This window comes from Phacochoerus africanus, chromosome 9, assembly GCF_016906955.1.
Source record: "Phacochoerus africanus isolate WHEZ1 chromosome 9, ROS_Pafr_v1, whole genome shotgun sequence".
In the NCBI taxonomy this organism is placed as follows: Eukaryota; Metazoa; Chordata; class Mammalia; order Artiodactyla; family Suidae; genus Phacochoerus; species Phacochoerus africanus.
The window spans coordinates 83489039-83512262 of record NC_062552.1 but is presented as its reverse complement, the minus strand read 5'-3'; the positions used below and the strand labels follow the sequence as shown (position 1 = coordinate 83512262).

The 23224-nt window shown below is 41.4% G+C and overlaps 1 protein-coding gene across 1 annotated transcript in view; it reads left to right on the top strand.

Moving 5' to 3' along the window:
* RYR3 (ryanodine receptor 3) overlaps positions 1–23224 on the top strand; it is a 570648-nt gene that overhangs the window by 310406 nt on the left and 237018 nt on the right. The window contains exons 19-21 of the mRNA XM_047794870.1: positions 3923–4115; positions 17933–18149; positions 22121–22225. Coding sequence (XP_047650826.1) covers positions 3923–4115; positions 17933–18149; positions 22121–22225 — 515 coding nt within the window. The remainder of the gene's footprint in view (positions 1–3922; positions 4116–17932; positions 18150–22120; positions 22226–23224) is intronic.

Below are 23224 nucleotides of genomic sequence, written 5' to 3'. Positions count from 1 at the left end.
TACTCTTTTATCTTCACTGGCTGAGACTCAGACCAACACATAAGCCAAGAGTGAATTCTAAGAGGGTGGGAAGAGGGGGCCCTGGAGTCACAATTGAACACTGTCAGTTTTGTTTTAGTTGATATGGGTCTCAGAAAAGTAAGGGCCCTTCTCCCTTGTATTTTTATGCAGTAAGCATCTGGATGCTTTTAAAGGTAGTTGTCCAACCCAGCATTTCAGTTATTTCCTGGTTTTCCCAAATTCATAGGACTCTCTCGAGAGTTGTTCAAATGACTATGGTGGTATTTTCCAGAAGGTAAACTAATTGAAAAAGAAACAATTGAAGCAGGAAAGATTGGCTGTTAATGGGAAAATAAGAACTCTTAAGAATGAGACAATTTTGGCAAGGCTTGTTGAGTTTTAATGCCATAGATTCTTTTCATAACAGAGTTGAATATGATAAGGAAGGGGAAAGATTCTGGAACCTTGGGGTATCTAAAACTATAAATGGAGCTGAGAGGATTCAGTCTCTTCCAGTGGAGACATTGGAAAGGTGTCAAACCTACACACTTGTCAAGTTGGCTTAGATTTGTTTTGTTTTAGTGTTGACTGTAGGTCCTACCATGAGGAAGTTGTCCCTCTTCTCAGTAATGACACAAGGTATAACGTTATAAGAACAGAGTCCAAGGCCATCCCAGACTAATTTGCTAATATGCACTGAAAATAGTATATGTTGTTGAATTGGTCCAGTTCATCTTGCTTTATTCCCCTACCACCCCTCATCGAGCCCCCATCAAGCCCCACACTCTAGCTTCACCAAGCTCTAGTCATTCTGCAAATATGTCATACACTCCTTGAATACTCTTTCCTTTCTCATTTATCTAACAAACCTTTCATTCTTCAAATTTTAACTTGTCACATGCTCCCAGGCTGATTGAGCCCCTTCTTCTACTTCTAGAAGGCATCCCGTCACATATACCTTTATCGCAGCAATTAGACTGAATTGTAGTTCTTCATTTGAACGGCTGTTTCCCATCGAGACTATGGATTTCTTACTGGCAGGAACTGTATCTCTGCCCCAAGTACAATATCTGACACAGTGTAGCGCCTCATTGCTGTTTGTGGAAGGGTGGGAGGGAGTACAAGATGATTTGTCAATTGCCCAAAATAACCAGAAGGGGGTACCTAGTAATTTTTTTATTAAGGAGAATGTAGTTTTACTGTTTTAAAATCCACCCCTTAGTTTGATATCTATTACTAGAATTGTAGTAACCACTGAATATATTAAACAGTTCTAGGAGTTGCCATCGTGGCGCAGTGGTTAACGAATCCAACTAGGAACCATGGGGTTGTGGGTTCGATCCCTGCCCTTGCTCAGTGGGTTAACGATCTGGCGTTGTCGTGAGCTGTGGTGTAGGTTGCAGATGCGGCTCGGATCCCGCGTTGCTGTGGCTCTGGTGTAGGCTGGTGGCTACAGCTCCGATTTGACCCCTAGCCTGGGAACCTCCATATGCCGTGAGAGCGGCCCAAGAACATGGCAAAAAGACAAAAAAAAAAAAAGAAAAAGTTCTAAACTGAGATGAGAAATATTACAAAGCATCTACTAACCCCAAACTCCCAGTCCATCCCACTGCCCCCCTCCCCCCGGCAACCACAAAACTGTTCTCCATGTCCATGAGTTTGTTTCTTTTCTGTGGATAGGTTCATTTGCACCATATTTTGGATTCCACATGTAAGCAATATCATATGATATTTGTCTTTCTATTTTGTGACTCACTTCACTCAGTTTGAGACTCTCTAGTTCCATCCATGTTGCTGCAAATGGCATCATTTTATTCTTTCAATGGCTGAGTAGCATTCCATTGTGTATATATACTTCACATCTTCTTAATCCATTCATCTGTCAGTGGACATTTAAGTTGTTTCCATGTCTTGGCTATTGTGAATGGTGCTGCAGTGAACATAGGGGTGCATGTATCTTTTTCACTGAAAGTTTTGTCCAGATATATGCCCAGGAGTAGGGTTGCTGGATCATATGGTAGTTCTATGTTTATATTTCTGAGGTACCTCCATACTGTTTTCCATAGTGGTTGTACCAATTTACATTCCTACCAACAGTGTAGGAAACTATTGCATTTGAAATGGGTAAGCAATGAGGTCTTGCTGAGTAGCACAGAGAACTATATGAAATCACTTGTGATGGAGCATGATGGAAAATATTATGAGAAAAATAATGTATGTATATGTATAATTGGGTCATTATGCTATATAGCAGAAATTGACAAAACATTGTAAATAAACTATAACAAAAAACTTTTAAAGGAAATCTTACAAAGCATATAGATATATAGATAGATATACAAAATTTATGAAAAACACACACTCATCATAAGGGGATTTTTAAAAATTATCTTTTCATGGCATATTATGAAGCCATTAAAATCTAGTTTCTAATGAATATTCCTTTATACAATCAAATATTTACAGTGTGAAAAGTAATAAAAAGCAAGTTACAAAACCTACAATATCTCAGTTTGGGCGAATATTTATATATAATATAGCAAGTAAAAAATACAGCAATAAAATATGGGTTGAAATATTTTTTTGTAATTTTTTTACTTGTTTATACTTTTATGTATACAGAATTAATATCTATATTGAATGGGGAGTTCCCATTGTGGTTCAATGGTAACAAACCCAACTAGTATCCATGAGGATGTGGGTTTGATCCCTGGCCTCACTTAGTGGCTTAAGGATCCAGCATTGTCATGAGCTATGGTATAAGTCACAGACGCAGCTCGGATTTGGCATTGCTTTGGCTGTGGTGTAGGCCAGCAGCTGCAATTCTGATTTGACCCCTGGCCCGGGAACTTCCACATGTTGCAGGTACAGACCTAAAAAGGGGAAAAAAAAAATCTATTTTGAATGTGTATTACTTCTGTGACCAGAAACAAGTTATGTTTTTATAAATGTTTTGCTTGAAACCCCCTTTAATACCTAACTTTTGCCCTTTCACTGCTCTTGTCCCAGTAGAACTGAAGACTTGTTAGGGGAATGGGCAGAGTGGTTATGATCATTTATTTTCACAATGTCCCGAATAGAATGGTACGATATAGGAAACCTGGAAGATGATTTTTCTCACACTTTAAGTCAGGTTAGAAAGTGACAAATCATCTTAAAGATACGCAACAATGAAAGAAATCATGTTGCTGTGATGCACAGGGAACTATATCTAGTCACTTATGATGGACATGATGGAGGATAATGTGAGAAAAAGGATGTATATATATATATATATACACATATATGCACACATTTATATGTATGACTGCAGCAGAAAATGACAGAACATTGTAAATCAACTATAATAGAAAAAAATCTTAACAAAAAAAAGGACTCAGCAATACAGAGTATAACGGACAATGTGTTCCCTTGCCTCACTGAGGTAATAAAATTCTTTAAAACAGCAAGCAAAATAAGCTGCCGTGCTTCGTGGCTGGATGGCCTTGCTCTTCCTCACTTTAATGGCTCCTGCATCCAGGGCTGAAGAGCCACATCTTTAAGAGGAGATAAAAAAAAAAGTGCAAGGTTTTTGGGCATCTATGGATAAACACACACGCAGATGCACACCCAGCAACGGAGTTTGCCCATTACTTCAGCCACCAGGCCAGAATCTGAGTGCATACTGACTGGGTTGAATTCTTGTTTGTTCTCATTCCTGGCAGCTTGAGAGTTTCCTCTGGGATTCATCTCATTTTGGGCTGCCCACTCACAAAGCTTAGGAAACCGTGTCTCGTTGCTCACCTCACCCAGGGAAAGCACCGTCGCATCTCCAAGGCAACAGACCTCCTATGTGCCCTCCTCTCTCCCCACCTCCCACAGGTGGCCTGGGAGCATTTCCTCCAGAGTCCCACACGCCTTCTTCCTGTTCTTTGCTTGCCAGGTCGCATACCCAGAGCTGTGGCCTCCATCAACCAGCACCTCCTGAAGTCGGACGATGTGGTGAGCTGCTGCCTGGACCTTGGAGCACCCAGCATCTCTTTCCGTATCAACGGGCAGCCTGTGCAGGGGATGTTTGAGAATTTCAACACAGATGGGCTCTTCTTCCCTGTGGTGAGCTTTTCAGCAGGTGTCAAGTAAGTTATGGCTGTGATTTCATGGAGAGTAGCTGTTCCCCCCACCTGCCCACCACTTCTGTAAGCTGGGGAGCATCGTAATCTCCTTCAGGGCTCAGCATCATGAGCCAAACTCCCCCAAGAAAGTGATGGCGAAAAGGGAGAAGCAATTTAGAGTCATGTGTTGAAAACATACTTCCTGCCAGGGTTTATATAATAATATCCTCTGGGAGTTGCCATCGTGGCGCAGTGATTAACGAATCCGACTAGGAACCATGAGGTTGCAGGTTCGGTCCCTGCCCTTGCTCAGTGGGTTAACGATCCGGCGTTGCCGTGAGCTGTGGTGTAGGTTGCAGACACGGCTTGGATCCTGCGTTGCTTGGCTCTGGTGTAGGCCGGGGGCTACAGCTCTGATTCAACCCCTAGCCTGGGAACCTCCATATGCCGCAGAAGCGGCCCAAGAAATAGCAAAAAGACAAAAAAAAAAAATCCTCTGATAAATAGTAAGGCAAATAAGATAAATCCTATGGAGAAAATTACTTCAATAATTATAAAAAGTACTTCATGCTCATTATAAAAAACTTGAAAGACATGGTTATAGATAAGACAATATCGCCCATAATCCCAGTGTTTAGTTATAATCTTCATTAATGTTTAGGTGTATTTTCATTGTCTTTTATATTACAGATATATGTATTTTTTAATTGACATCACACTAAATGTGAAGCTTTATGTCTTGATTATTTTTCACTCAATGATAAGTAAGGAGCCATTTCCTGAGTTATTAAGTATCTTCCTCACAATGATTTCTTTTGATTATATAATATCCTTTTATTTGGCTGTCCCATAAAATAACCATTACTTTGTGTTAGACTTTTGTGCTGATTTCATTTTTATTGTTATAAATAAAATCATCATGAACATCCTGGAGGAGAACACTTTGTCTGCATTTCGTTTAGTTCCTCCTAAAAGTAGGTCAAAAGGTATAATCCTTTTCAAGTATAAAGTTATAATCTCGTGACCATCGATTTTCAGGAAGATTGTATGAACGGTTCCAGATTCATTATCAGCAATTCTGAAACCGTGTAAACTCATTTTACTGCAAAATCTGACCTGGACTCCTTTTGTGGCAAAAACTATCATCAACAGAAATGAGGCCATTTTCAGTCTTTCATTTATTCCATTTCTTGTGAATATTTACACGTTTAACTGCAGGAATATCAATGTGTTTGTTATGGAGTGTGGCCTCTCACCTAGCTGGAGGTTCTAGTTAATACATACTACGTGCCTTAACTTCTGTCTTTTTTAAAATCAAAAGAATTCTCAAGTCTGAACACAACTCCAAAAGCTTTAGGTGAAGGATTTGGGCCTGTAGTATCATTTAAAGTAACATATAGGAATACCCTGCTGACTGGATCGTCATTAACTTTTACTGGTTATTTGTAATCTTTGCTAATTGGAGAAAACTGAATCTTGAAGTTTTAACTTCCTGTTTATTTGATTACTGTTGTGGTTAAACATTTTTATGCTTATTGTTCTTACATATTATTTCAATTCAATATTTTTTTATTTTTATAGTGATTTTTATTTTTTGCATTATAGTCGGTTTACGGAGTTCTGTCAGTTTTCTACTGTACAGCAAAGTGACCCAGTCTCTCTCTCTCTCTCTATCACACACACACACACACACACATTCTTTTTCTCACATTATCCTCTATCATGCTCCATCACAAGTGACTAGATATAGTTCCCAGTGCTATACAGCAGGATCTCGTTGCTTATCTATTCCAAATGCAATAGTTTGCATCTATTGACCCCTGATTCTCAGTCCATCCCACTCCCTCCCCCTCCCCCTTTGCCAACTCGGTATTTTTTAAATTCTGTTTTTTCAGCCTTTCAGGATTAATTTGGGGGGCAATTTTTTATGTATTAAGATTGTTAAACTATTGTCTTATTGCTTTCAAATATTTTCCCAGTTTGTGATTTACCTTTTTTTTAAAAACTCTATAGGGCCACACCCGCTGCTTATGGAGGTCCCCAGGCTGGGAGTCTAATCAGAGCTATAGCTGCTGGCGTATACCACAGCCACAGCGATGCCAGATCTGAGGCATGTCTGCGACCTATGCCACAGCTCATGGCAGTGCCAGATCCTTAACCTACTGAGTGAGGCCAGGGATGGAACCCACATCCTCATGGATCCTAGTCGGGTTCATTAACCGCTGAGCCACGACAGGAACTCTGTGACTTACCTTTTGTGATTTACCTTTTTACGCTTAGGATTTTTTTTTTTCCTGTTGTTTTTGGTTTGTTTGCTTGTACCCTTTTACAAAAGTAATGCATGTCAAAAAAAAAAAAAAATACCAAGAGCCCATTAATCATAGCACCTAGAGATAATCATTACCTTTTTATTTATACATCTCGATACTTTCATATTAAATTGGGCTTGTACTATGCATGCTATTTCTTCATACTATTGTTAACTATCATGTTCGTTGCTCTGCCCCTTTCCCTGTACTCGTTGGATGCTACATGAATTATTTTAGTCTGACAATACATTGTAACATTTGTAATGTAAGACCTCACTATAACTCTTTTGTCCCAAAATTTTCTTAGCCATTCTTGATCTCTGCTTATTAAAGAAATCATGATTGAGTGGGAAACTAGAGTCAGTAGAGTGAGAATTATACAGATTTCCACTGGAAAGGGCCACAAAAAGAGGAGAGTTGTATAGAGCAGACGCTTAGATTTGGGACCTTAAAAAATCCATCTGAGAGCTTCTAGTATCCAGGTGATGATGGGACTTCCAGAGTGACACTGCTGTGATAGGCTCAGCTCCTCATGTAGGTTGATAAACCAAGACATATTTATATATTTTTTATTAAAGGATAATATTTTCATTCTGTGTCAACTAAATAAACTAGGAATAAAGGACTATCCTTTGGATATGATATTCAACCTTTGGAATTTGACACAGATATGCAGATATACATAGTATACAGCACAGGTGTGTATCTTGTTTTATTGCACTTGGCAGATGTTGTGTTTTTGGTTTGTTTGTTTTTTTCTCATCTTTTTGCTATTTCTTGGGCCACTCCCGCAGCATATGGAGGTTCCCAGGCTAGGGGTTAAATCAGAGCTGCAACTACCAAGCCTGTACCACAGCCGCAGCAACATGGGATCTGAGCCATGTCTGCCACCTATACCACAGCTCATGGCAATGCCAGATCCTTAACCCACTGAGCAGGGCCAGGGATCAAACCTGCATCCTCATGGATACTAGTCTGGTTCATTAACGCTGAGCCACGATGGGAACTCCTCAGTGTTATTTTTAAATTAATACATGGTACATTTTTTAAAGACAGACTGCTATTGTGCACTTAACAGATTACAGTATAGTGTAAACATAACTTTTTATGCAATGGGAAACCAAAAATTAATGTGACTCACTTTTTTTGTGATACTTTATTGTGGTGGTCTAGAACCAAACCCACAATATCTCCCAGGTATGCCTATAATGTATGTTGACAATCTCTGGTACACAGTAGCAGCATATGCACACCTACATACCTACACACATATACAGGCATATTTATGAACATACCCATGTAGATGGATGCAATATATTGAAATTAGGCATTTTCACTGTTTGAGGTCCTTGTAACAAATGAAGAACCATTCTAGTAAAACCTTAGTATGACTGCAAATGTACACATCACAGGTTCAACCCAGAGACTCTAATATCAGCCCCAGGGACCATATTTTAAAGAGTTGAGGGTTCTTTACCTGTGTTTCTCTGTGCTGATGAAAGCTAGTGTAAGCCTCATTGTACACCTTCCCCACTCCATTCCCTGGGAGTAAAGAGGATGAGCAGAAACCTAAATCCAGTATCATAGTATTTAGATCACCCACCTGCTGATTCAGTGCCTTCTCTGGGGAAGCGGGGTCACTCGGAGCAGTCGGTTCCCAGGATCACACTTGGTAGTTAATGGCTTTGGTCACCCAGCATTGCCGCTGTTTCCTTCTTTCTTTGTTTTGATGACATCCCACTCACTGGGGTCTGCTGATGTTCCAAAAAAGGACATTACTTCATCAGACAGAAGTGCTTAGCTAGAAGGCAAATCTTTGGGGATGAGGTCTTTCCCAGTCTACTGGCTAATGGATTTTTTCCTGTGTATTCTGTGTTTAGTGAACAGTATATCCAATCTCACATGTTACATAATGATTTTTAATCATTAGCTCGTTCATCCAGCCTCTATCAGAGCCATGAGATAGGACTTTCTAATTTATTTTTTAATTGAAGTATAGTTGATTTACAATGTTGTGTTAGTTTTAAGTGTAGCCCGGTGATTCAGTTACACACATATATGAATCTGTTCTTCAGATTCTTTTCCATTATGTATTATTATAAGATATTGAATATAGTTCCTTGTGCGGTCATTGTTGGTTGTCTATTTTACATATAGTAGTATGTTTCTGCCAATCCCAGACTCCTAATTTATCTCCCCCCCTTCCCTCTTTGGTAACTATAAGTTTGTTTTCTCTCTCTGTGAGTCTATTTCTTTTTTGAAGATAAGTTCATTTGTGTCATATTTTAGATTCCACATATGTGTTATCATATGATATCTGTCTTTGGCTTACTTCTTTTCGTATGATGATCTCCAGGTCCATCCATGTTGCTGCAAATGGCATTATTTCATTCTTTTTAATGGCTGAGTAATATTCCATTGTATGCACATACTACATCTTCTTTATTCATTCATCTGTTGATGGACATTTAGGTTGCTTCCAAGTCTTAGCTATTGTAAATAGTTCTGCTATGAACATTGAGATATGATTTTTGAGTGTGTACCTTTTTGTTGTTGGGATTTTTTTTCTGTTGGCAAAGATTGCAGCTGGCTGGAAAAGAAATATGAAAGGTATTCATTATGTAGAAAATGTTTCTAGCATTTTATGTCCAGGTCAAAGGATCATGCAGCCTTCTCAGTGCACAGGAAAAAAGAGAAGCAAAACTCTGAGATAAGAAAAATGAAATGTCTAACCCATTTATAAGGCACAACTGCTGAGAGAATTTAAGAATCCAAGTTAACTGATGTGTTAAGTTGAAAAGTTAACACCTTAGACATAAGAACTTCTTGCTTATAGTGATTATGTGGTAAGCGAAAGAGTAGCGTCAGGGGCCTTGATGCCTCTTAAGCCTCCTTTCTATCACGAAGATATCACCTGATATTTTGGTTCTTAGAACATGAGTGGTTTGAGGATAGATGGAATCCCAGTTGCCTGCCTACTTGGGAAATACATTTTGCTGAAGTACACCCAGTCTGTCACATGATGTCTTTGCTCAGGATGCATGCTGGTCCTGTGTTAGAGCAGCCAGTTGGTCCATGTTCACTTTTGAGCAAATGGGATCAACATACGAGTACTTACTCTTACATCAACTCGTAAAATGTGGTTTGGTGCTGAAACTTAGCACTTCCTCTCTCTACTGCTTTAGCTCAGTGGTACAAAAAGCTCGAAAGAGAAAGCAAGATGTTAATTCCAAGGTAATTAAAGTATCTTGTTGAAAAATAAATGCATTTATGGAGTTCCTGCTATGGCGCAGTAGGTTAAAAATCCAACTGCAGCAACTCAGTCACTGCAGAGGCATGGATTTGATCCCCAGCCCAGTACAGTGGGCTAAGGATCTGATGTTGCTACAACTAGCTGGCTTAGGTTGCAGCTGCTGCTCAGATTCAGTCTCTGGCCCAGGAAATTCCACTTGCTGCAGATGCAGGCATTTAAAAAGAAAGAAAGAAAAGAAAGAAGGAATGAAAGAGGGAGGAAGAAAAGAAAATAAAAAAGAAAGGAAGTATATTTAATAATGAAATTGAAAAGAAATTACTGTCTTCAGCAGATACAGTAGAATTCTTGCCTAGTTTTTAATAGTGTCTCTCCTGGCTAAGTGCAAAGTTATGTCTATCTGGAAAGGGATTCTTCTCCCATCATAGAAGCATTCAGAATTTTCTCCTATTTATCTTCAACTTCTGTGTGGCCTCTAAATTTGATTTCTCTCCTACAGCCCCATTTCCTCCTCTTTAATTGTCTTGAATTTGTGACTCCCATGATTATTTTTATGATTACAAACCATGTTGTTAATAACACCTGATTAGGATGTCCCTGCCAGCAGTCATCAGAGAGCAAAAATCTTTTTCAATTAGATTTACCCACAGTGAAGGCAAAAGCAGCATGAGCAACCCAATCACAAATCAATATGCACTCTCTGTTCTGTCATGAATATGCCTTCTTAGTCTCCTGCTCACCGTGGTTTGTTTGTGGGTGGTATTATTAGTGCAGCAGGTCCTCAGGATAACAACCCTATTCGTTCTGGGACAGAGTTTGGGATGAGGCACGTGTACCTTGGAACCCACCCAAAAGGTTGAATGACTTTGATGCCAGGAAGCTCTTATTCAAAGATAGGGTCACTCTGCCAAAGGCACATGTCCACATGGGGGCGTCACACAAAAGCCGCAGTGTCTAGTGAAATTGGGGTGCTACTTTTAGTTTTGCAGAAAACCAATGAGTTTGTCACCATGGTGGAATATATTTTGTGGCTGTGGGTATGTTCCCCATAGATCTACTTATTCGCCTTATATACCTCTTTTACCAGCCTTTTCCAGTTTGTAAAACAACAGTATCCAAAGGTGGTTGGTATTTTTACGGTTGCTATTTGTTTTCTCTTGGTATCCACCAGACTTGGCTAACATTCACGTAACCAATAGCTTAGCTATTTCCAGCTCGCTGTGGTCAATGCTGTGGAAATTATTGCTGAGATAAATATACTTCAGCGGAGAACATGATGAGCGCTAGGTGGATTGCCCTGGGTTCTCATCAAACATTGGCCAGAAAGAAATATGAATGTGGGAACGTACATAACTCAAATTGTTCTCCCGTCTTAGCGATACAGACTGAAGACAGAATTATGAATCATGACTTGCGAGTTGAATTCAGATCAGCAAATGCTTACTAATTCTTTCTCTTCCCAACCACAGCCTGTATCGTTTTCTTCTTTGAAACACTATCCCAACTCCTGGGAGGGATTCAATAAGAATAATGAGACGTCTAGTAAGACTGAAATGACTTCATAGTTTGCTAGTAAGCTATGAATAAGGGAACCTAGTCATCCCTTTTAAGCATAGTAAAGATTGCTTTGACTTTACTCTATTTTTCACTCATGGGTCAGTCTTTCAAATTTGGGGATTTACAGTACATATTTTCATCTCTAAATGCAAATCTGGGAGTTCCCGTTGTGGCTCAGTGGTTAGTGAACCTGACTAGCATCCATGAGGACATGGGTTTGATCCCTGGCCTCACTCAATGAATTAAGGATCCAGTGTTGCCATGAGCTGTAGTGTAGGTCACAGACATGGCTCAGGTCCCAATTGGACCCCTAGCCTGAGAACCTCCATATGCCACTAGTGTGCCCCTAAAAAAAAAAAAAAAAAGAAAAGAAAAAAAAAAACAAAGGCCAAAAAAAAAAAAAGCACAAATCTTAAAAGATGACATTGGAAATGCTAGCAGAGATTTTTCAACACAGTTTCCTCTGTTTTTAAAGTCAGACACGTAAATAAAAAATTCCTCTGCACGTCCCCAAACTGCACTACTCCCAAGCGGCTATTACTGAAGCTATTGCTCATCTCTGAAGTAGAGAAATATAAGGACACAGTCACTTACTGTAATCACTTCAGGAAGAAAAAGCCTTTGAGAGCTGATGGAATGTCTGAGTTGAGGAAGAACCCCAGAAGATGATATAAGTGCTTTAGTGGAAGAGATTAAATTGATTAATGAAATCGATTTTTTAAATCCATTAATATAGAGAAAAATCTGAGGATGAAAAAGAACTAATTTTAATGAACTCCATTCTTAAATTATCTTTTTTCAATTTGACATTTTTTGTGATGCTAGGAGGTTCAGCAAAGCCCAAGGGGCAGGGAAGAGAGGTTTACATTGTAATTGGAAATTTCTCATTGACAAATGAGACAAAGGACTTAAAAGATAAATAGTAAGTGCCAGGTAAGAGATTTATTGGAAGAAGTAGACTAGAAAGATGTAATTTTGTTGTTTTTCTTTCCACCCCTTGAAGTCCATGCTCTGGACTCCTAAATAAGTTCTTGGGCAGATCCCGTAGCCTTTATTACTCCTTTTAAGACCAGGCATCATCTTGCCAGTACTTCCCATCATGACTCAGTGGTAATGAGCCAGACTAGTTCCATGAGGATGCAGGTTCGATCCCTGGCCTTGCTAACTGTCTGAAGTATCTGGTGTTGCTGTCAGCTGTGGTGTAGGTTGCAGATGTGGCTCAGATTCCACATTGTTGCAGCTATGGCACAGGCTGGCCGCTACAGCTCCAACTTGACCCCTAGCCTTGGAACTTCCATATGCCACAGGCCCTAAAAAGACAAAAAAAAAAAAAGAAAAGAAAAAAGTTCTATCTATTTGAATAGTATAAAAACTGCAGATTTGTGTCCAGTTGATGTTTGAGCCCTTCCCACTCCCCCTGCACTTTGAGGTCAGGCTTCTCTCTGGCCAGTCAGCTCCTGTCTCAGGCCCCTCTAGGCTCCAGCCCAGAGCCAAGGTGCCTGGGTGGTGGGCAGATCTGTGGAGTTGACGCAGCTGCCTTGTGGCATCAGGTCTTTTGCAGCAGTTACACAACTGCTGCATCTTTCTTTTCAGAGGCACTCTGTAGCTTTCTTGGAGAGCCCCCGGCTGGAAGCATCTGACTTCAGTTCTCTTGACAAGGTTTTACCACCTGTGCTGACAGCTCCCTGCTGGTTGACTCCAAACCTCCCTCCACTTATCCCTCTCCCCTTCCCCGTCCCTCCTCCATGGGCCTCTCACCTCCCCCCAGCCCCTGGGTTTCTGATCTCTGCTCAGTCATAGCCTTTCCAGGAAGAATTCCTTTCTGATGGCTGGCAACTGGCCCTTTTCTGTCTCTGCTCTGTCATGAGACAAACTTGTCCCTCACCACCCATTCCAAGGGACACACACAAGTTTCTGAGTAGCTCCTTAAAGCCCTCCTGTGACTCCCACTAGGAAAGAATCATCCCTTTCTCCCTGTTGGTTTTTTCCAATGGAAGTCTTTACCTCTCCTACCAGCGTGGAGTGTCAGGTAGGCTAAAGCCGCACTGCTTTCACAATTTGGGGACAGATCCTTGCAGTTGGTCCAGCACTTCATTTCAGGATGTGAAGATATGGGCATACTCTGAACCCTCTGCTTTTGGGACTTCTGCTAAAACTCAGGCAGAGGGGATCCCATTTTAATAGCCTCACATAATGAAAGTGGGTTTCAGCAGACTCACATACATGGAGAACAGGCTTGTGGTTGCTGAGAAGGGAGGGAGTGGTATGGACCAGGAGTTTGGGGTTAGTAGATGCAAACTATTACATTTAGAGTGGATATGCAAATGAGTTCCTACTGTAGAGCACAGGGAGCTATATCCAATCTCTTAGACCATGATGGAAGATAGTTTAAGAAAAAGAATGTATATATGCTTATGACTGGGCCACTTTGCTCTATAGCAGAAATTGACACAACACAGTAAATCAAAATTTAAAAAGTGTTTTAAATAAAAGTAAATTAAAAATTAAAAAAAGACAATTCCCCAAAAAACGGTTTCAGATACTTTCTTTCCCTTCTCTCTTTCTTTCTTTCTTAGGGCTGCAGGTGCAGCATATGGAAGTTCCCAGACTAGGGGTTAAACTGGACCTGCACCTGCTGGCCACAGCCACAGCAACAGCAACACCAGATCTGAGCTGCATCCATGACCTATGCTGCAGCTTGAAGCAACGCCAGATCTGAGCTGCATCTGCGACCTTTGCTGCAGCTTGAGGCAACACCAGATCCTTAACCCACTGGATGGGGCCAGGGATCGAACCTTCATCCTCAGGGGTACTAGTCAAGTTCATTTCCACTGAGCCACAATAGGAACTCCCTATTCTTTCTTTCTTGCGATTGTTCCCTTTAAACCTGTATTTTATCCCTAGATATTTCCTTTGACCTTGTGGGTTGTCTTCAGCGGGAGTTTGTGGGAACCACCCATTTTGGTGGTGGTCTGTTGGAGCCCTTCCCACAGACTGGGCAGCAGGGGAAGGAGTGACAGATGGCCCTATGCCTGCCCAGCTCCTTACCAGCCCCGCCTCCTGGGGAGCAAGGCTCCTGTCTGGCGGGGCTGGGAAGCTACTCAGGATGGTTCCTTGTATCCACTGATGCACAGCATAATGGCATTGGAAGACAGAATGCTTCAGTAAGCAGTCAACACTGATTTCTGGCTATGTTAATTTTTCATTGTATAGCCTTTGCGGCCATATGAGGAGAGCAGGTTAAGATTTATAAGCAAATTATCCTTCTCCTTTTAATAACTGAATATGAAGGCAGCCTTGTTCTCCTTAAGTGCTACATGGATTTCCCCCTTTCTTGTTATCTCTCCAGAAGACAACAGCAGATTTTAAAACATAAGAGAAATGTTAAAAGTAAACAGAACTGGCAGGAGAGTTTATGAATAATTAAGTCCATCTAGAAGTCCTTCCAGGAGATCATTTACTTGGATCAGAATCTGTATTCTAGTGAGTAACAAAGAATACATACCCTTGCTGGACAAGCTTCTGGGCGTTCAGCTCTTTACAGGAAGGATACACAATGAGGAGAGGCAAAAACCTTCCCACATTGATTCTTTGCTCAAAATGACTCAGTTTTACCCCATAGTTTTAACACATCAGTAACACAATCTGTTATGTTGAAATTGAATTTTGGAAAGTTCTCTGCAAATCTTAAGGCTTAGTCATTATTTCCTGAAGGTTCTCTATATTAGTAACATTGCAGGCTAATGACTCAATTTTGTTCTAATGTCATTGTTCATATTCCTAATACACATAGATCGTGCCCTATTATATAACTTTTAATGTAGGCACATTCACAAGGGGCAATTGTGATTCTAAATCTATATCGTTGTTTAGTACTTTAAAATGGGAAAGTGGGAGGCTTCCTATGATTTCTATAATTAATTTTAAAACAGCATTTTATAAAATGCTATTTGGATAAAGAATTTGTTTTTATTGGGGATGGGGGGAACCTTAATGTCTTTTACTCAGACTTTTATTTTCCAGTTTAATCATGAGGCTGTTTCCACAATCATAACTACTTAGCCAATACTGAGACCCTCTTGCAAGGCTGCCCCACCAGGATATTCCAGTTAGAGGAAGTGAGACCTGGTGGAGGGTGTTTTTTGTAAGAGCTTTGCTAGATCACGACCTTTCCCACACACACCTAACCACCCCTCCACACATACAGGTCCACTCCATCACCCACTCCTAACAATCCTAATTCTAAAACAAATCAGGATCTAACTGCTTCTTTCCAGCTTTGCCTTCATCACCTTGGTCTAACCCACCCTCATGTCCCACTGGGAGTGGAGTGGTGTCAGCTGCTTCCAAGTGCCTCCTAATTGGTCCCTAGACCTGTCTACATAGGGCAGCTAGAAGAATCTTGTATTTCTTCTTTTTAAAACCCCTCTGCAGTGCCACACTTGGAAGAAAACCCCAAGTTATCCAGCCATGCCCCCTCCCACCTCACCTCTGGCCCCCTGGGCTCTCCATGTCCTCACCCACACTGTCCTCCACCCAAGCGCTTCCCTACCTCAGGGCCTTTGCACATGTTCTTCCTTCAGATTTTGAACTCATTGGCTCCACCTCTCCCTCGTGGTTAACAGAAGTGTCTCCCTCCCCAGCCAAGCCTTCCTTGACTCCTGCTTAGGACCCTCCTCCTTCCCCGAGCTGTTTCACATCGCCCTCTTTAGTCCCTCATCAGATGTCTCCCATTTAGTAATTATGTCTGTTTGTCTAGTTGGATACCTGCGCTGTGACACCAGGCAGTCTTTGTTCTTCGCTGAATCCCCAGTGCAGAGAACTGTGCAAGTCGTACGAACTCAGTAAATAGTTGTTAAGCAGAGGGAAGGAGGGAGGGAGTAAATGGGTATAGCCCTTATGTATGTGGATGTGTTTTCCCTGTGTGAAATTATTGTTGACCTGCAGGGCTGAATTTCTTGCCATGCCTTAACTACTTAAAACTGCAGTTATATTTTCTCAATTTAATGTGGTTGCAGTTGATTTGCAAAACCTATCTTTCTAGTCACAGTCCTAAGAACTTACAAAGTGTCATGTTGAAATAGTTCGCTTTCACTCTCTTCTTGCAGAGGAACTTTGGGCTCTAAACCTAACCCTAACCTAACCATACGTATGGGCTGACATTCAGCCAGAATGCTGAATTAAATATTGCAAGGCTTCAGTGTGGTGATAATTAGTGCCTGCCATGACTGCGGGCCCGCGAATGTCCTACCCTCTTCCTTGAGAGGTCCCTGTGGTCACTACTAGAGTCAGGATGTCATGCTGGATGCCAGCAAGGTGGTGGTAACCCCCAGTAGGCACCCTTTGACCCCCCACACCCCATGCAGCTGTAACCACTTGATGATGCTTCTTCACAGTCACCCTCATATGGCTTCCTTAGCGAACTGCAATTTCTGCACTATAGTATTTCGTTTTTTAAAAAATGTTTTTACTGAAGTAAATTTACAATGGTGTGCCAATTTCTGCTGTATAGCAGAGTAAACCAGTCCTACATATATAATACATTCCTTTTTGCATCATCTTCCATCATGGCCATTCCCAAGAGATTGGATGTAGTTCCCTGTGCTAAAGCGTAGGACCTCATTGCTTATCCTTTGTCAACCACAAATCTGTTCTTTATGTCTGTGAATCTGTTTTGTAGATAGATTCATTTAAAAAAAAAAAAAAAGTTCCTGTCGTGGCGCAGTGGTTAACGAATCCAACTAGGAACCATGAGGTTGCGGGTTCGGTCCCTGCCCTTGCTCAGTGGGTTAACGATCCGGCGTTGCCGTGAGCTGTGGTGTAGGTTGCAGACGCGGCTCAGATCCCGAGTTGCTGTGGCTCTGGCGTAGGCTGGCAGCTACAGCTCCGATTGGACCCCTAGCCTGGGAATCTCCATATGCCACGGCAGCAGCCCAAGAAATAGCAAAAAAGACAAAAAAAAAAAAGATTCATTTGTGCCATGTTTTCGATGCCACATATAAGTGATATCAAATGTTATTTGTCTTTCTGATGTACTTCATTTATGAAGAGAAGAGAATCTCTATTCTCACACTCTGTTCTCATATGAGAATCCCTAGTTGCATCCATCTTGCTGAAAATGGCATATTTCATTCTTTTTATGGCTGAGTAGTATATTATTTCTATTAATGTCTCCTAGCACAAACACCATTTCTGTTTAATACTCTCATGTTGCTCCATCCTTTGCCTGTGCCTTGAAATAAGAACTTCTTATTTTCCCCAACTATTTGTATCATGTTTTCTTTCATTGTTGTGAGAGTAATCTTTCAAATAAAAAGACTCAAAGTTCTCATGCTGTAATTTGAATTCTCTTTTCAGAGAATAATGTCATTATCGTTATCATTGTTACTCTTTTCAAACTCTAGTATTAATAGCTATAATAATGATCCCCCCACTAGAATAAGAATGGACTTGATTTTTAAAATCTAATGGTTTTAATGTATACGTTAATTTTTAAGTACTTAGCCGCCATGGTCAACTGAGGGTCATAGGGGTCATGAATTGACACTCACCTCTCTCCACTGTTTGTTGCATACTTTAGGGTGTTCTCTGTGATGAATCTGAAATTGTTCGCATCCCAACAGAATAATTTGGGTGGGAGGGAGCTGATCTTTAACTTTCATTTATTTGGGCTGGGGTATATGTTTTTTTAACCTCTCCCTTCCTGATCTCTCCAAATCACACAGAGTACGTTTCCTGATGGGTGGACGTCATGGAGAATTTAAGTTCCTGCCTCCTTCTGGGTATGCTCCTTGCTATGAAGCCTTACTTCCAAAAGAAAAGATGAGACTGGAGCCTGTCAAAGAGTATAAACGTGATGCTGAAGGCATTCGAGATCTGTTGGGTACCACACAGTTCCTCTCCCAAGCCTCTTTCATCCCGTGCCCCATAGACACCAGTCAGGTACGTTGAGGCAGCCCACAGAGATGATGTAATAGGCCAAAATCTTCCTTCTCTCTGTGCTTCTTTGAACCATTCCTATCATATGTTCTACAGCATTGTTGTGTAACGTGAACAGCATTACACATTTCACATTTCTACCATATGCAAAGATTGACCTCTTTAAGGGTTTTGCAACCCACAAACAAGTTGGGTACTTGCTTCATGCAAGACACTGTACTTGCTCAGGGGGGCATAGGCAGAAGTGCCTCAGTATTCTCTGGGAATTCACAATCAGGTTGAAAAAATAAATAAATTGTGTTTCTAAAGGCTGGGTTAACATGCAGAATAAACAATATGCACAAGTACATGCTTGAGACATTCTTTCAGCTAGAATGTTTCTAAAAGTCTGTATAGAGAGGATAGAATCAGTCAGGACCTTTAATAAACGTAAATGAGGGGCATCCAGGGGCGAAGGAACAGGAATGAGATTAAATAAGGGCTTGGAAGTAGAGACATAAAGTAGGGATGGCAATGACTATTTTCCTGTGGCTGGACCCTTGGTGGAAGAGGACCATTCAGAGAAGAGTGGGAAGTAAGCCTGCAAGAGACAGTGACAAGTGTGGAAGTCTTTGACCCTGGCGATAAATGGACATTTTCTTTCCCTTTCTGGGATCTCTGTTTTGAGAGAGACATTCACATGGCTATGACAAGGGGCATACAACAGCTTTCAGTGCCTCCACCACGCCAGTGCTAGTCACATCACTATTCTAGATGTCAGAGAGAACAAGGGTTTGAGGGCCCACAAAACTGGATGAGGTGTTTCGTGGACACAAGGCGGCCTGTGCCCAGACAGGGAGAGGAGGTGCTCATGGACATGATTCCTACTTCTCAGTGCTGCCCTCCTTACCAAGTAGTCAGAGAAGTAACAGTCACTCAGACAGGGCTTCCTGGAGGAAGCAAGCCTCAAGGAGGGGAGGTTTTGATGCAGGAGAAGAAGAGGGCCGACCGAAGCACGAGAAGAGTTTCTAAACATGCAACATCAAAGATTTAGAAGTCAAAGATTGGAGGTAAATCGACAAGCCAGAAGAATTTTGATGTCTGGATCCAAAGCTGAATTTGTACAGACCTTAGAGAGAGGGAAATGTTGCTGGGAATCAAATAATAAGGACATTCTCACTGGAAAGGTATTGTTTGTTATTTTGAATGAGACCTTGTAATTTTTTAGAATCTATCATGCTGTGAAATTGTTGCAAACAAAGTTAAATATATGATACACAGTCAACTCCATCCTACTGGGGCACGTTAAACAGATTGCAGATGAAGTATGGCTAACAAGAGCCCTATCCCTTTGGCGTTAACAGTACCTAGTGCTTGAAGCATCCCCAGGCCCTCACTGAGAGTTGGGAGGAAAGAGCCCAGCTCCCAGCAGACCTTCCCTGGGGGCCCCAGATAACCAGGAGGCAATCGTCAAGCCAGTGTTACTCTGTCTCACCTATTGAGATCACTGAAATTATGTTGGAGGATTATTTTTGGAGGCTTCATTCCACACGCTACTCCCCCCTTTACTGAAGCATGTGGTTCTTCATGAAAATCCCTTTCAGGCTGTGATCCACAAAGGAGCACTTAGTCTAAACAGATTATCATAGTTAACCAGTAAAACCCCAATACGGTTATCATTTGTTTGCAAATGATTTTCCCCATCTTGCTTCTTATCAAAACGTTATGCCACTTTTCAATAATAAGTTGGTTTTTAAAAGAATATCTTGAGTTGAAAGGTAAGTAGGACCCATAGTTTAAATATTTCATTGCTACTTTTCTCTATGGTCTTCTTGTGTATCACTTGATGATTTTTCTACAAAGAAAAAATTTTTCTCCATGAGCTTCTCTCCTTCAAAATAATTGCAATTTTTAGGAGTTCCCATTGTGGCACAGCAGAAACAAAACTGATAGCATCCATGAGGATGCAGGTTTAATCCCTGGCCTCACTCAGTGGGTCAGGGATCCGGCGTTGCCATGAGCTATGGTGTAGGTCAGGGGCTACAGCTCCAAGTTGACCCCTAGCCTGGGAACTTCCATGTGCTGCGGGTGCAGCCCTAAAAAGCAAAAATAATAATAATGATCATTGCGATTGTTATAAATAATGGAAACACTAATAATCATTATAATAGAGCAAGGATTGTAGGGACCAAGGAATGAAATGGAAGGGAAACAGGACCAGTGTGCTGACCCCCTAAAAGCAGGTGGCTGTTTCTTAGTCTCAACTAATTATGCCCAGGCAAAAATGTGTGGCCAGCGTTAGCAACCTTCTAACTGGTCAAGAGAAATTAGAAATCTGGATTTTTATATGAAATCTCTCATTACTTAGGAGCTCTCAATTAATAAATGAAAATAGTAATAACTTTTTTGTTATTAATGTAGTAATAGTAAATTAAAGAAAATAAGAGGGAGGAAAAGGGAAACAATTTATGATCTCTGTGGGGAGAGATGAGCAACATAGCAGGAAAACAGAAACTCTCCCTGAAGGTACCTAGGGAAGACCTCCCAAATGTTGTGAGACATTTGAGCTAAATTGAGAATGATAAATGCTGTGGGTGTTTGTATTAAAATCAGAGCCAAACAGCAGTTAAAGGGGTAAAAATAGATTTTACTTAGAAGGAAAAGGAACTCCAGGATAGATCTGGGGTCCTTTCCGAATACAACACGAACAAGTAGGGATTTACAAGCAAGAGCAAGTTTAGGGTTGGGTGGGCATGTCAGTGATGGAAAATCACTCTGAGGAACATCAGGGGTTGGGGTAGATTCTTGCTCAAGTGACCTAAGGAGATTCTTACTGAAAGCAGGTCCGAGTGATCTGATATCACCTGTGGGAGGAAGGAGGATGAAGAAATTTGATCAGACATGGAGGGTGATCAGATATCAAGGCTGTTGGATGGTCACTAAACTGATAGAGCGAGATTCTTGCTAAAACTGGGGTCTTGAGGACAAGGCCTAGGGATCAAGTCTAGTCAAAAATGGCTCAGAGGCATGCACCTAGAACTTGGTCAAGGAGAGATGTCATCATTTCCATGTGGCATGGGGAAAAGGGTGGTATAACTATTATGCATATCATGAGGAGTACTAATGAGAATAAAGGTGGCATATGTAAGGGCACAGCACTGTGAGACAGTGTGATCTTTCAGGTGAATATCAGGAGGTGGAAAGGATGTGTTTAGGAGGATCAATATAAGAAGCCTGAAGTCTGGCTCTATATGCTCGGTGAATACATCTGATCTGTGTCTTACGAGTGTCAGAGGGACACTCAGGAGGAGCGTGTTTTGATGGGCTTGTGTTATTGTGAGCTCATCACTCTGGCCACAGTGTGAAGAAGAGATTGGTGGGGAGTTGAGGAGACCAACTATGAAGCTCTTGTAATTGTCCAGGTAGAAAATAACAAGGTTGAGTAATGTAGAGGAGGGAAACGTTCAGAAAGATGCTTAGGACATCAACACATTGGGTTTTGTGACTGATTAGGTGTGATTGCACCAGGATGGAGGGCAAGGGGTGTAATACCAAGAAGGAAAACCCTGAGTTGACTTCCAAGCTTGGGGCAATGGCAGGGCTATTCAACAAAAAGAGGAAAAAAGAAAAAAGTTTTGAAGGAAAAATTATGAATTCAGCTTTGAATAACATACTGAGTTCATTTTGGTGGGAGAATCCTGCAGGCAGTTGGGACAGTGGGTCTGAACTTCAGGAGAGACCATGGCTGGAGGCTGGTTGGTGGGTGGCAGGGAGGGACCATCTATAGGTGGAAGAGAACCCCCAAGGAGGAAGCATAGACGAAGGGGGATAAGGTCCAGAGGGATCCAAGAAAGGAAAGAATTTCTAGAAGCAGCCCCTTCTGGGTGACGTGTAGTGAATTTAACTGAGCAACTGATCCATCTAGACTTTATGACAGATTTCAGTACAGGTGATTCTTGCAGTTCCAACTTCTCACTTGTTCCTTTTCCTTTTAGGTGGTTTTGCCACCTCACCTAGAGAAGATCCGAGACAGGCTGGCTGAAAACATCCATGAGCTTTGGGGAATGAATAAAATAGAGCTTGGCTGGACTTTTGGCAAGGTATATGTTTGAGTGGCTGGGTGGGCTGGAGGGTTGGATTGCCTCATTACCTGCAAGGGTTCTTCAGAGACTCAAATGACATGGAAACCTCATGGTGCCCAAACCCGCTGCTTCTTCCTGACCCTCATCCAGCTAGCACTGCATCCAGCAGCCTTGCCTTGGAGTTTGTCCAGCTGCAGTCAGGAGAACTGGGGAGTCCAGCTCTGCACAGACAGACCCAGGAGTCCATCTCCTTCTTACTCCCAAATGCTGGGCTTTTTCTTTAGGGAATATCGTGTGCAGTCATCCCTCAGAGCCCTCACACCTCCCTTTCCCTTCCAAAAAAAGCCATCCTCTCTGCCTGGGGAGTGAAAAGAGGCTGATTCATTATTGTGGATCAGGATTTGTTTAATGTGGTTTTCAGATGTAGCACAAAGATGAATGGACACTCCGAGAAGGTTAAGGAATCTCTTTCACTAGAAAACATTTTTCAAAGAGGATGTAAATTGACTTTGTTCTGTGATTTGTGTAAGATCATGTCTGAAGACAGAAGGATCCATGATTCCGAAGCTTCCTCTGACCCTGACACTCTTAGTTACTGTAAAGGTCTTTGAACTCGAGCACTTATATATTCAAAGAGCTCCCACAAAGATTCTCCTTGTATATGACCACCTCTCTGCTGTGTGCTTTTCAAACACCATACACCTCTCCTTTGAGAATGAATCACAATTGCAATCCTATGTTTATTTCAATGATGATTTTATCACTACTCCATCAGACTTTCTCCTTCATGGCACTGGGGCTATCCTGGCTCACCATTGAACTCCTAATGTCTAGCTCTCTGCCTTCCCCATAGGAGACATTCAGCAATGTTTGCTGAATGAAAGCATGAGTTAGTTAATGCCTGGATCTGCACTGTCCAAAACAATGGACATGGGTCGTATGTGGCTACTGAACACTTGAAGTGTGACTAGTCTGAATTGAGATGTGCTTCTAGTGTAAAATGCATGCTGGGTTTCA